The 13744-nt window shown below is 49.1% G+C and overlaps 5 protein-coding genes across 5 annotated transcripts in view; 1 reads left to right on the top strand and 4 right to left on the bottom strand.

Annotated features, from left to right (window-relative positions):
• Positions 1-99: 99 nt before the first annotated feature.
• On the bottom strand, positions 100-2342 carry FOXG_08804 (uncharacterized protein; the record flags this gene model as incomplete). Its single annotated transcript, XM_018387833.1, has 6 exons — positions 100-901; positions 951-1037; positions 1215-1677; positions 1778-1838; positions 1909-2034; positions 2082-2342. The coding sequence occupies 6 exons, from the start codon at positions 2340-2342 to the stop codon at positions 100-102; spliced, it is 1800 nt and encodes a 599-aa protein (XP_018245766.1).
• An 808-nt stretch (positions 2343-3150) lies between these two features.
• On the bottom strand, positions 3151-4349 carry FOXG_08803 (uncharacterized protein). Its single transcript, XM_018387832.1, has 3 exons — positions 3820-4349; positions 3559-3775; positions 3151-3509 (listed from the first exon to the last, which is right to left on the bottom strand). Exons 1-3 carry the CDS (start codon positions 4053-4055, stop codon positions 3213-3215), a joined length of 750 nt encoding a protein of 249 aa, XP_018245765.1. The 5' UTR covers positions 4056-4349; the 3' UTR covers positions 3151-3212.
• A 335-nt stretch (positions 4350-4684) lies between these two features.
• FOXG_08802 (uncharacterized protein) lies at positions 4685-5763 on the top strand (the record flags this gene model as incomplete). Its single annotated transcript, XM_018387831.1, has 1 exon — positions 4685-5763. The coding sequence occupies exon 1, from the start codon at positions 4837-4839 to the stop codon at positions 5761-5763; it is 927 nt and encodes a 308-aa protein (XP_018245764.1). The 5' UTR covers positions 4685-4836.
• A 150-nt stretch (positions 5764-5913) lies between these two features.
• On the bottom strand, positions 5914-9421 carry FOXG_08800 (uncharacterized protein; the record flags this gene model as incomplete). The annotated part of the gene is made up of 3 exons (XM_018387830.1): positions 5914-9104; positions 9152-9333; positions 9381-9421. 3 exons carry the CDS (start codon positions 9419-9421, stop codon positions 5974-5976), a joined length of 3354 nt encoding a protein of 1117 aa, XP_018245763.1. The 3' UTR covers positions 5914-5973.
• Positions 9422-12574: 3153 nt separating this feature from the next.
• The window catches only part of FOXG_08799 (uncharacterized protein), a gene marked incomplete at both ends in the record, with an annotated part of 3896 nt that continues 2726 nt past the window's right edge, over positions 12575-13744 (bottom strand). Inside the window, one exon of the mRNA XM_018387829.1 lies at positions 12575-13707. Coding sequence (XP_018245762.1) covers positions 12575-13707 — 1133 coding nt within the window. The remainder of the gene's footprint in view (positions 13708-13744) is intronic.

The raw sequence follows: 13744 nt of genomic DNA, 5'->3' as shown, positions 1-13744 counted from the left end.
CAATCGATAAGGCCGAGAAGCCACAATCAAGCTTCGGTTACAAATACCAAGGAGAGGTGAAATGAAGTGATTTGTTCCAATTTAGCCTGATGAAGTAGTCTACCAGATTTCCCATTTCTGATCACCAATGGCACAAAGTCGGTTGAACAGCTGATCTCTACGAGCCATCGCTGTGAGCAACCTAGACTTCCCTCCACTATCAACTATCTCCATACCATCGATAATCTCAGCTTCAAGTGCCCATCCAGCAAGGAGTTTCGCTTTGGCCCCGTACCCAGAATACTTGTTCAGTGTAGTGATGTCCTTGACGGGGATCGTCCATGTAGGATGAATCTCATGATAGCCAGAACCATCCGAATCTCCCGTAGATCTTCTAGAAAAACAAAGACAAGGGGATGAAGTATCGGTTGTGAGATATGCAAAACCCTTCTCGCCTTGCCAGCGACATGTGAACTCGACCGGTCCGGCAATTGACGGCTTTTCCCTTGTCGATGCAGCTCCAACACGGTTCTTAGCAGATACCGTTCCAGTCTTTGCTCGCATCTTGTTGACTCCTATGACTGTCCTTGCTGCTGCCTCAACAACAGGTTTGACGACGCCTAAGAGCTTGCCGCGTCTTTTCCCACCGGTCTCATGGTCAGGGTATTCATGGTCATCGCCTCCGGTATCTCGTACGACTCCAGGCTCTTCCTGGACAGCTTTCCGGATCTCCTCCGGTGACGCTCCCACTGGAAGATCACCAGTTGATGCACTGAGATCATCACCATCAAGGACGTGAGGTTCGTCAAGAGGCGGACCTTTTGGTTCGGGGGATGGCGGCAGAGGGGCATTGTTTCGTTCACCGTGTCGTAAAAGGGCTATTGTCAGCTGGGAATCTGTCGGTATTCCCCGGAATACAATTCTAGTCAACTGTCAGCGTGATCAAGTTTATATTTGAACAGGCTACGTACCTTTCCATCTTATGCTTTAGCCAACCATACGAGTTTCTTAAGAAGATGCTACCGAAAAAACCGACTCCGATCCCCAAGGTAACAATTCTGTAAAATATGTAATAAGATGTGAAAGTCGATAATATCACAGTCGGGAGCATTAGTTGCACGATTCGACGCTGGGCAGTATCTCTTGGAAAAGGCGCAGTTGGATCAAGGAGACTAACCGCAAGTTAGAGTCTGTTATCATCTGCGTAAAGCACCATATCTTGAAAGAAGACTTACTTTGCACTCCTCTCCCATATATCGCAGAAGCGACATACCCAGTGCATCAAGGGTCTCATTTGACTCCACATGAGCTCCTGCATGGGCGATTTGCTCTTGTCCCAGGACGGTTTCTCGATTCCGGCTGCCTTATCCTTCGCGGTTACTATCCTAGTAGCTAACGATCTTGGATCCGGAAGGTTAACAGTCTTTCCACCTCCTCTTTGTGACTCGTCGTGCTGCGGATCCTTGTCGACAAAGGTATTGATGGAAAGAGCCACAAGGCCTGTGGCAAAGTTGCTGGCTTCTCTCTCCAGAGTCTCGCCCTTGAGGCTCTCTGGAGCACCTGTAGCTGTATCGACGGTGCCTAGGATACCCGCAGCCGGCTTTATTAAGTGGCCGCCTTGGTAATGGACTAGTGCAGGGGGGCAAGGCGGGAATAAGGTATTCCGAATTTTGGGAGAGAGCAGGATGGCCATCAAACCTGTCAATAGTGTTGGCATAAGGAAGTTAAAATACCATGCAGCGAGATAAACCTGAATAGTTAGACGAGGTGTTCTTGCCCGAGAAACGGATTGACCTACCAGACAGAAGCATGATGTTCGCCTTGGTTCCCTCCAGGACTGGAGTCTCGAGAGGTGTTGCCTGAGCATAATAAAGCCAAGTATCTATAGCTGTGAGCATTACCCGAACATACCTGGACTGAAACACCTACCGCCCCCATGTAAAGTCTTTCGATTTGTGCACGCAGCTTGTTTGGAGAGAATTGCTCCTCTTCAGCAACGTTGAAATCCATCTCATCTTCTGGGTGATTTGGGGAATGTTTGAGATGGAAGACACGCTGTTTCTAGTCAGCTAATGCTCATACAAGCTGAGTGGTCAACTCACTTTATTGAACCTTCGGATGAGAAGCCAGATATCTTTGTTCTTTATGCCATCGAAGGCATAGTCCTCGGGCCGTATCTGATCATCGTCCCAGCCTATGTCCTTAACTTCCACTGAATTGGCGACAACATCCTCCTGTATTTTCACCACTGAACCATGACGCAAAGGCTCATGCTGAACACTGGTGTGCAGGGTTGTACTACCATCAGCTCCGTGCTCAAGGTTGGCAACAATGTGCCTCGTTTGTTGTGCATTTTGATCCATAATGCATGAATTCGTTTACCTTGCAGATAAACAAAACCCAGATTTGCATCTTGACAGCCTCCCTATGACTAAATACATCCTCGAATCCAGCCTACAGCTTGACCCCGGGAAGCTAAGATCCTTAGCGCATGATGTCAGGATGGCAATTCCGCCGCGTCGCGCATCACGGCGTCATATTGATCCATTTAACACGACAGCAACTACTGCAGGTGCACCATACACAGCCAAGAAGTAGCGCAATTGAGGAGCTTTTCCTCCGCGAGGTTTCAAATCTGGTCCGCGAAGGTCGTGGCGTGCATTTGTGTTGGTCCGGTTGAGTGCATGATTACTCATTTCTGTCTGACTTCGGTCGCGTCCGTAATTTGACGATGCTGGAGGCCTAAGGTAGGAGAACGTACGGCACGAGTTCACTTCAATTTTAACGCGGTAGATAACGGTTATTAATGTATTTGTAGCAATATAATTAATAAACTTAAATAACTGGATTTTGGACGTTCAATATTGATCGGGGTAGACTGCTGTATGTCTGAGTCAATGCGACTTATGCTATTTTCTCTCATTTGGTTGTATGTAAGTGTCAACGTGAAGTGCCTGAATTGACGACATTGAAGTCACAAGTAATTTTCGTCCCCACCAAGGCATCGCGTCTCAACAAGGACGCGCATTCATCGAAATCACCCTCCCAATAGATGAATGGTTACTTTAGACTATGTATTTCCGTTGAAAGTCTGCCCCAAAATCCCTTCTGTCGAGTATTTTCCGAGATTGCAAGTGCATAGTCACACCAACAACGCGTCATCATCAAGGAGCGGAAGTAATTCTGGTATCTTGACATTATTAACGAGCAAAGACTATAATAGCTACAATCAATTAGGCCTTCGCTTCCAAAATCTCATTCTTCTCCAATGCCTTCTTTCCAATTTCTACCATTTCTGCATTGGACAAAGTATCCTTGCCAAACCCAGCGATCGACTGGTCAAGTAAACCGGCCACCAACTCCGTCCTCCCAATATTCGGGATGTTGATGACAGCATGCGAGAACCAACGCAGCCCTTGTTTTAAGAAACCCATATCCGGATCGTTGACCATGCCTGACTTGGTAACGAGGACCTGCATTCTCCCGTCCGACAAATGCGCACGCTCGATGATCTGTTTCTCAACCTGGCCCTGGAAGCGTTATTAGCAATGATACGGCAGCGACGCGCTGAATACGTACACGAAGAAGACAATAGTCTCCAAGAATCCATGGCTTCTTTGCAGGGTCTCGCTCGGCGTTGCAACCGCTCACGTAGATGAATCGCAACGGGTCCGGGTTACCCTCGCGCGGAAGCTTCGCAAACGTGTCGGCTGCATAGAGCGCATACTCATAGCAGATCATACGAACTTGATCCCAATTGTACTGTTTCAATTTGCCAGGCGTTACTCCGATAAGCCTGCACTGTTAGTTGTGTCACATTGAGAAGCCGGCCGGACATACCATATGCAAGCGTCTGCCCCAGAGATTTCATCCTTGACATATTGCGGGTAGTTTTTAAAGTCGGAACAGGTGACAGACGTGAGCTTGGACTCGATTTCTGGTGTTTGTAGGTCTTCCGAGATATCGTGGTCGTGACGCGATAATGTGACGACTGAGGTGATCTGAGGGTGCAGGAGCGCCTGGCGGACGACTTCCTTCCCAATGAACCCTGTTGAGCCTGCGATGACGACCTTCATTGAGACGATCAAGGGATGATCAAGGCGCAGTTCTTTATTTTTTCACTCAGAAACTTCAGCGACTTAAATGTTGGATATATCAGTTTATCGGGTCGACAAATCCTCATCTGACGACCTGAAAGGCCCCCTGCGCTGCCAATATTTATAAGACTCGTTATCGCTTGCGTCGTCATCTCCAGACAAGCAGCCTCAATTCTCCGAAAGCTACAAGATCTGCACTAAAATCGATATCATCAACAAACAAGCTCATGAGGCTTGTTCTATTCAATTTAACATGCCAGAACCGGGACACTGCAAGCTCTGATTCCCGGATTTACGACACCGGATCGGGTATCGAATGAGGATCCATTACAGCAGGCATTCCACGCCGTCAAGCCCCATTCTTCAACAGGCAATTTATCGGCAGGGTCCAGACATATGGGACCAGGTAAGCTTGTATTGAGTTTACACATATATCATGGCTTTCTGGATGCAAATGTGATCATTCCTGACTGTCAAAGGAGTGCGCCTCAACCACAGGCGATGATCATCTCAGCCCGGTCGATGTGGAAGCCGAGTATGCCTTGTTCAGTGCAAATCCATGCAAGATGCCGAAGGTGCAGCGCTGTAATTCCGCTTCCCCACCTCAACGCCTGGTTACAGTGAGCGAGACACTGAAGATGGCAGGCTCCATGCAAGGCGTTCTGCCCGCCTGATTGAGATGACAGTTGCCAATTCGAAAACTTCTTGTCGCTCCATGAACCTTCATCACGTAGCGCTTGGTGAATAGACTCACTGCAAGATGCCCTCGCTCCCCGCGTTTCTGTCTCGTTCGGTGCCAGTGTCCAGTGGCAACAGCGGTGGAATCACTGATGCACCTGTGATTCCCAGTACCCGCCTGGGTCCTGCAGCTGATCTGCTTGAGAATGAGCTATTCAGAATGTACTGGGAAGGAGTCGAGCGTGAGCTGCCATATTTATTGTTGACATTCGGGCGCTGGAAATCACGTCAAGACACATCGGACTTTCTCCCGGAGGAAGAGGATGACTTGATTTACGGTTACGATACGTTTCTCGATTCAGTTTCCGATATCTCTCGCCAATTTCATGAACGCAACAAGAGAAATCAACGATCCAAACGTCCAGAGAAGAAAGCGAAAAAAGACACGAAAGCGCCACCTTCATACGATGAAGTTCTACGAGACCGTGGCTGGGATATCTTCGCCGACATGAAGAGCAACAGCATCAAGGGCGGTATAAGAACCTCCCTTAGCGAACGCAAATTACTGGACCCAGCTAGACGAAGAGCTCGCATGCTTCTTCAATCAGCGCAATTCCTCGACATCGACAAAATTATCGAGTATCGCGAACCTGAAAAAGCACTGTCGTTCTGGAAAAGACCTGCCTCCGCTCAAATACGGCTTGGGTTCTATGATGAATTGGATCAGCCGATATTTGTCCCACAGCTCTGCTCTGAATGCAAGGCGACAATTCGGGGATGCACCTTTCAGGACACCAGCGACAAAACCATCGTCATATGCGAAAGCTGTTACCGAGCGGCGCATTATGGCCAGACGCGCTTTGTCAAGAAATACAAAGAGTGCTGTCTTCCAACGGCCTTGACGCCAGAGATCAGCCGTAAGTTGTGTTATTGCAGTACAGTTCGTCGACGCGACCAGGATGGACGCTCCAGGTCGCTGTGGCCAATTGACCCTGAGGCCATTTACTAATCTTATCACGTATAATCCATTCATTACACAAGCAAGATTTCAACCATCTCTCATTACATACGGGACCTAGAGTACATAGACCCAACACATTCCACCACATGGTCCCACGGAAACTCAATCTGCCCTCTTGCAGGATCTATTATGCTTCGCTAAGTGGCCACTGCGCTTAAACCCTTTCCCACAAATAGCACAAACAAACGGCTTCGTATCCTAATGCTTATGTTTCTTGTGCCTAGCGAGTACATCTGGCCTTTTGCAAGCGAACTCACATTCGTCGCATTTAATTGGCTTTTCGTCGCTGTGTGTAAGGACATGCCTACTCAGTTCTCGCTTTCGCTTGAAGGTTTCGCCGCATTTCTTTCCGTCGACTATGACCTCGCATGTGAACGGCCTGTCAGTAGAGTGAATTAATTCGTGCGCATCCCGGTTCTGCTGCCAGCTGAAGGACTTTCCGCAATTGTCTACACGACACTTGAAGTCCTTCTTCCCCGTATGCGTGACCATGTGCGAATTTAGGTGGCTCTTAAGCTTGAAGGTTTTGCCACATTTCTTCCCGTCGACTATGACCTCGCATGTGAACGGCTTGTCGGTAGAGTGGGACCTTTCATGCTTGGCCAGGTCGGCCTTCGTGAGGAAAGACTTTCCGCAACCCTCCACATGGCATTTGAAATCCTTTTGCCCTTTATGTGTCCGCATGTGCGAATCTAGGTGAGACTTTTGGATATAAGATGCGTCGCAGCCCGCCTCCTGGCACTTGAATGCTCTAGCCCTGTTTTCATCATGCGTCTTCTTGTGTGCCTTAAGTTCGCTTGAAGATTTGAAACCCTTTCCACATGTTACGCATTTGTACGGCCTCTCGTCTGAATGCCTTTTCTTGTGTTGGCGCAGATGGACAGCATTATTTGATCTGAAACTGCATCCGTCATAGTCGCATGTCAGTCGACTGTCCCAATAGCCTTCATTGACATTGTCCTGGTCTGGATTCAAGGGCTGACCATTGGGCAAGTCGCTCTGTGGTCGTTTCGAGCATTTTCGGCAGTGGTCGACGAGTTGTCCAGCGGTCATTTGTATCTCGTCACAGTACTTGCAGATCAAGGGATCCATAACCTCTTCGTCAACCCAAGCTTCAATTGACAGTAGGTGGGTCTCGAACTCTGGTATCGGCGCTATAGGCTGGATAGAACGATCCCATTCACCCCGCCAGATTTCATTCCCTAGGGTCGATGTAACCTGCCAGAAGGGGTGATGTAGGGGAACATGCATTGCGGCAGTTCGGATACTATCCCAAGAAGAGGTATCGAAATTCCGCATTGCCATGTTCGTAAAGCATGAATCAAGCGTAACAGTAGCAGAACTCAAGTCGATATGTCGCACGGGGTCAAAATCAGGGCGATTTTCAATACCGAAGACCATAGCGATTCCATGGTCTTGTTTCCTGCATAGTGAGGATCGCATGATGTGGGATGTCCATGGGACTCTAGGCAATCCCCAGCGGTCAAGCATCATGAGTGCAATTTCCTCTTGACTGGCCTCTGGCATCTTGGCCTTTAAGGCGGTGATTTGGTCGCATAGAAACGTCCCCATCCAGTAGATCAACTTGGCCGCATCTACATGCTTCTCCCCATAGCCTGCCTGCTCAGCATGCCTGTTGCACGCTCCACGCATATTGTTTAGCATATGCTTGGCAAATCCTACCATCATTTGCCAGTCCCATCCAATTGCTTCAGCTTGGGGCCGAGAAAGAGCGTGAAATGGATAGAAGACGCGCTCGCTTCCTTGGCTTGGGCCAGGCACAGTGCAATAGTATTCGAACTCTGACTTTGTCAGACCATACCTCTGTATTGCAATGCGGCAAAGTTCTCTGTAGATCAAAGGACCGGATCTGTCAGTCTTTGCATTTGGATCGCCAGTCACCCAAAGCTTCTCGTGGCCGAGGTTTCGAATGGCGTTTTGGAGCTCAGAGTTGACATCCCCTGTTCTGAGCGTCTCAAGGATAGCCTTGCGTTTTAGCTGATCGTAAGATATCCATTCATTTATCTGATGGTCATGCGTCTCCAGTAAGCCAAAGACGCGCGTCATTGTACCCGTATTAGACAACGCGTTGAACACCCATGACATCCTCGACCTGCGTGGTATAAAGTCTCGCTCTTCGCAAGCATTTAACCATGCTGACACCAGGGGTAGGGTAACAGGAGGATGTCGCCGCTTTGCCCAATTGAGAGATTCCATGATAAGGCAGGCATTTGGAGGGGCGTGGTATGTAGGACTTCCTTCAAATATCACCATTGGGTACACTGACTCTACAGAAGTCGATTGAGATCCGCCTGACCATTGTAATGGGAGTCCTGTGTAGTCGCAAAGATATTTGACCCAATTCTCTCTGACATCCACATATGAGAGGTTGAATCTGTCGAGGATTACAGCCCTTGCATGTTCCAATCGGTCTTTGTCTGCGTTAGGAAAGCGAGCATCAGTCCGCCGATGATTATTTCCAAGGGCTACTTTCAAGTGCGCTCCAGCAAAGTCCCTTGGCGCTGTCCAGATATCGGGTGTGGCCTTTCGTGGCTGCGGTCCGATACGAATGAAGCCATGATCGTCGATGAACCCCTTTTCGATTTGCTTTGGAGCAGCATCTTCTTCGTCAAGGTCCGCCACAACCTCGTCATCAGAGCTGTCATCGACAAACTCGAGATCAGAGCTGTCGTCATCCAGACATGGCTTCTTGGGGGGGCGAGATGCAGAGGCACCTGGGGCACTTCGCTTGGCAGTTGACCGTGTGATTCTCGTTGCTGGCTGGGGCTTGGGCTTGGGTTGAGAAGGGGCAACGGGGAGAGATGGGTTGACATATTCCTCCTCTTGAAGGCAGCGAGCAATGTAGGCGTCTTGAGACTCATCCTCACTCTCATCCTCAGAGTCTGGTATGACCGTCCTCTTGGGTGCCGTTGAGTACTGGCTTTTGGAGAGAGTACGCTCTCGGAGAGAGGGGAGGGATGGGTTGGCATTTTCCTCCTGTTGAAGACGGCGGGCAACTTGAGCATCTCGAGATTCATCCTCAGACTCATCATCAGAGTCCCATATAGCCTTCCTCTTGGGTGCCATTGAGTACTGGCTGTTGCGGAGGTTACGCTCTCGGTGAAGGGGACCTGGAGTGGGAGCATTGGGGGAAAGATTGCTCGTGGTCTGGCTTCTTGTCGATGCACGGGTCTTGCGATACAGGGGAGTGTCATCCTGGACCTTGGGTGATACAAGACTGGGAACCTCAGAGGGGGGGGTGCTCTTGATAGACAGTGGTTCCGCGGAGCTTGGAGACTCTGTCTGTGAGTTGTCGAACACCAGTGTCCCTGAGACAGTTAGTTTCTGCAATGCAATACTTGAGAGAGTTACTTACTTAGAGGCGTCTTGAACATCTGCTTGGCCTTGGAAGCATTGGCCTTCGAAGTGCTTGCCCTAGGAACGGTATCATGGCGCCGGATTAAAGCCTCTACTTGAGCCCTGACGTTGCGAGGACGCTTGCATGTGATCTCTGTACTGAGGACATTCTGAGCGTTCAGGGGGAGGTAGGCCCAAGTGCTGAGGGATGTTAGTCTTAGTGAAGCATATCGGATGGAATGACTTACACTCCGTCAAAGTGCTGACGAATGAGACCAAGCATCTTCATCTGCTCATCGATGCAGGCATTGGCAGCTCGGTCGATGGTTACATCTTGGGTAGTAGCTGCTTCAGAGCCGGAAAGGCGGGGAGTTCTAAGTTCACACTCCTAGTTGAACCTGAGATCCTTGAACCTGTTGGCGCTTTCCTCGATGGCAGAGATGGTGGTTTTGTTCATGTTGGTAGCCATTGTGTAGATTGTGATGTGACGAGTGATGTGAGAGTGAGAGAAGGGGCAACTTTCGGATAGTGTCGAGAACTCAATTCAGTAAACTGAAGAACGGTGCTCTAGGAGCTACCGTAATGAGACTCGAACGACTACGTCCAGTTGAAGGGAAGTGACGAGGGAAGTGAGAGAAAGGAAAAGGGTCGAACCTTCAGACAGCGTCAAGACCTCAATTCAGTAAACTGAAGAACGGTGCTCTAGGAGCTACCGTATTGAGACTTGAGCTGCTTCCAGTCGATGTGAAGTGACGAGGGTGTAGTGACGGGGGAAAGGGCAAAGGCGGCGGCGGCAACGAAAAAGGGGCAAGAAGCCAACAAAGTCGTCTCGAAACGAAAAAGAAGACGGGAACGAGAAGACGCAGCACGACACAAGAAGACAAATGTGGGATGCTGAAGGAGAAGAAATCCTGAAGGAGTCTTCAGAGAAAAAAAGATTTTATGGGTGCCAGGCATCAGGGGGAGTGACTCCTTCCGTCTTGTCGTGTCTATAGGTCTGGTCACTTACAGAGCTGTGTGGAAATGGGGAAGGAGCTCCTTCCGTTGTCGTGTCTGGAGTCCTGGGTCCGTCCCACTTACACATTGCAGTATTCTGGAAGGAGCTCCTTCCGCCTCATGGCCTCTGAAATCTGTGCGTTTACATTCGGGAAGGAGCCGAAGGCCTGTAATTAAATCGCCCAAAGTCAAGTTTTATGTGCAGACGCCCAAAGGCCAGATTGATGGGAGTGTCGATGATTGAACATGTAGCAGTTAGATGTTTTCGTGCGTGCCTAGGTAGTTTATACGTTCCTTCAGTGACAACCAAAAATTGTCCTTACTGGAGTTACGAAGGGAATTGGGCAACTTGATCGAGTCAATACAATGCTAATCACTCCAGGGAATCTGGGTTTTGATCTCCCAACGACAAGGGCCTCAAATTGGTAACAACGGGCCATGTGCAGCAAACCTGTATGGCCTCGAATAGTTGGACTCCGCCGGAGCATATTTGATCAACATCGACGCTGTTGACTTGAGTGTAATATCAGGATATGAACATACTGTGATGGCTTTGCAGAGGAATGTTGATAATTTCCTCTAAAATGAGTGCCTTGGGTAGTGTTCCATAGATCTTCCGAGATAGTGAATTGTCCACCTTACTTGGAGTTATATTATTTAGGAACATCCATGGTCCAGAACTCGTACAAGTTAAAAAAAAAAAGAATATTGGATTTGTCAAATACAGCTGCTCTAAATAGTGGCATGGTTTGATAACCCAGAGTGGCTACCTTGTACACTCCTCGGCGACCTTTGGCCAAATAACCTCCCGGCCTGATTACTCTACCTAAGTGAATCACCCGTATCGATTGGGGTTACTTCAGCAGTCTCATCTTGAAGAAATCAAGTTTCGCTCTCGGGCTCACACCGGTGCAATTAGCTAGTCGTCATAATATTCCGTCCCCTTCTCAGTTACCTTTAATGCGGTTGAAAACAGAGACGCCATCAAACTTGAATCTGAATTCCGATTTGTTTTTGATTCCTCCCACAGCTCAGCCGAATCAAAAGCTATCATCGGTTCCAGCCACAGCAAGGTTGTCGCAGCGGCATTTACTCACAAGCCCTACCTCTATGCACGCAAACTTACAGCTTCATCCTCAATGATGCATGGTGCTCTCCTTTAAGTCTAGCATATGTGGAAGGCGATTTCCAGTACTACAAGATACACGGCTGAGATACGGAGCCCTGATCAACGAATCCCCTTGAAGAGTATCTGACAGCTGCATTGAAATGAACAAGACCGAAACGGGCGCCAACACCGCGCCAAAGCTAGATGGAACTGCTTGAGGCCACCCAAATTATGGTCTTGTCCCTGTTAGAGAAGGCCTTTATCACGATAGAACACACGAATAATCGAACCTCGATCAATAAGCCGACCTCGCTAAAAGGTTCCTGACAACTGCAAAGGTCCCAAACCTGAACGTCGGATGAAATCTCGAGACGTGAAATATTCGAGGACTGCAAACATTCAAAAGACCATGAATGTCGGAAGAAAGACCACTGAGAGGTCAGCCAGCCTTATTCGTAACTGAAGTTGAGACTCCCGAGGATAAGACTGATCTCCTATGCCTATACTTCCTCTATTAAAGGCAAGACTTAACTTAGAATTATAGAACCTACTACTCCTGAATCTAATATTACTCTTACTACAGGGGCTGAACCTGCTACAGATCAGTCTTATAGTGAGACTCCGCGGGGCTCCAATATGTTCCCTATGACTGCGACGTCCAAAGACTCTGAACGTTGGGAGAGGTAGCAAAAATGCTCTGGTATTAGACAAAGGTGCTTGGGGTGATCAAGAAGGTGCTTGTAGGAATATAACTGTCAGTAATCGATAGAGTATCGCTTGTAATTGACTGTGATCATTCCCATCTTTCAGATATTTAAATGACATCTTACGTGAAACTAGAAGCGATCGCGACGCGTTCCGCCATAACTGGAAATGATACAAACATCGTTTCCTTTTTCAACCCGATATATGAGCCATTTACATCTTTTACATCCCCTTCGCCTACATTGACCGTAAGTTGTTTATCGCGTTAGTTGCAGTCTATGGAGTGCCATCGGGAATGAGCCTTGCTCTAACCTTTCCTCCGCGGAGTAGCTCCAGAGCGACACCGATTCCGCTTCTGTTATTGAGCTATGGTAGAATCATTCTGCCAACTATTAATCTATTACTCTGCTAAAGCTCACGTAGTCAAGTTGTGCTCTATATCGGCATCTGAAGCTACAAAGTGACAAGCTCACTACACACGAGAGCGAGACCATAGTAGCCAAGGTCAATGTTAATGCTCCATCAAATCACATCACATATCACGGGGACATTCTAAGCGATTGAGACATGTGTCACCTAACCATGGTGTGTATTGTAGTATTAGAAGAGAAAGAAAAGACCCCCATCTCACTCCTATTCTTCCTCCACGGGAAGCGCCTCCTCTGAGGCCTCTGTCGCCTTGATCTCTTCCTCCTTGACCTCTTCATCCTTGACCTCTTCCTCCTTGCCCTTGCCCTTGTCCTTGCCCTTGTCCTTGCCCTTGTCCTTGATCTTGTTCTCAACGACGACGCGAGCAACCCGGCCGCTATCATGAAGCCCTTTGTAGAACTTGCGCAGCTCAGGGGCCTTGATGATGGCCTTGGCACCACCAGTGGTGATGACCTCGAAGGTAGGCTCCTTCTCCTTGCCCTTCTTGCCCTTCTTCTCAACGACCTTGGGAACAGCATCGGCAACATGGATGTTACCGACCAGAACGAGCCCACTCTTTGCTCGGGTGAGCATGACATTGAGTCGTTGCGGGTCAGCCGTGAAGCCAGGACCCGAGGCTTCGTCTGTACCAACAACTGCAACAACGAGGTCGTTCTCTTGGCCCTGGAACGAGTCGATGGTTGCAGCCCTAGGCAGCTTCTCCAAAGCAGTCGCATACTTAGACCGTCTTCGTAAACCATTGATGAGGTCAACGTTGGCCGCGTATGGGGCGATTACCGAGATCCGGGCGGGATCGATCTTCTTGTCGACGACCAAATCCAGGATGAAGTCCAGGGCAACTTGGACCTGACCAAAGCTCCACTTGGCCCCGGACGTCATGTCCCTGATGACCCTTGCGCCTTCGCAATGGATGAAGATGGGCGTTAGGGTGCCCGATGCTGAAGCGGCGAGGTCTGGGTACCGGGCCCGCGCAAAAGACTCAAGATCATGACCGATCTTGAACTCGGAGAAGGTGATGCTCCGCGACTCGTCGTACACGAACGGGACATCAGGATAAATGACACTTGAGACGGTGTCAAACATGCCCTGGGCCATGCGAAGCTGCATCTTGAGCCGGTATGTTGGTATACCGGAACCTTGGAGGTACTCAAGAGCCGAGATCTTGCCATCGAGGCCAAACCGGTTGATAAACTCCGGCGGGCTGTTCTTGTCCTTCTTGGGCCAGGTATCGTTCAGCATTATGACCGCGGGCGGGAGTTGCTTAGGGTCGCCAAATACGAAACAAGGAGACAGGGTATTGCCCCAGACACAGAGGAGGTCGGCTCTCGTCATATTGGCTGCTTCGTCGACCGCAACAGCGCCTGCCCTCAACTT

The sequence above is a fragment of the Fusarium oxysporum genome, chromosome 2 (assembly GCF_000149955.1).
Source record: "Fusarium oxysporum f. sp. lycopersici 4287 chromosome 2, whole genome shotgun sequence".
Taxonomy (NCBI): domain Eukaryota; kingdom Fungi; phylum Ascomycota; class Sordariomycetes; order Hypocreales; family Nectriaceae; genus Fusarium; species Fusarium oxysporum.
Note: the sequence above shows the minus strand (reverse complement) of the source record. Positions and strands in the feature narration are given on the sequence as shown.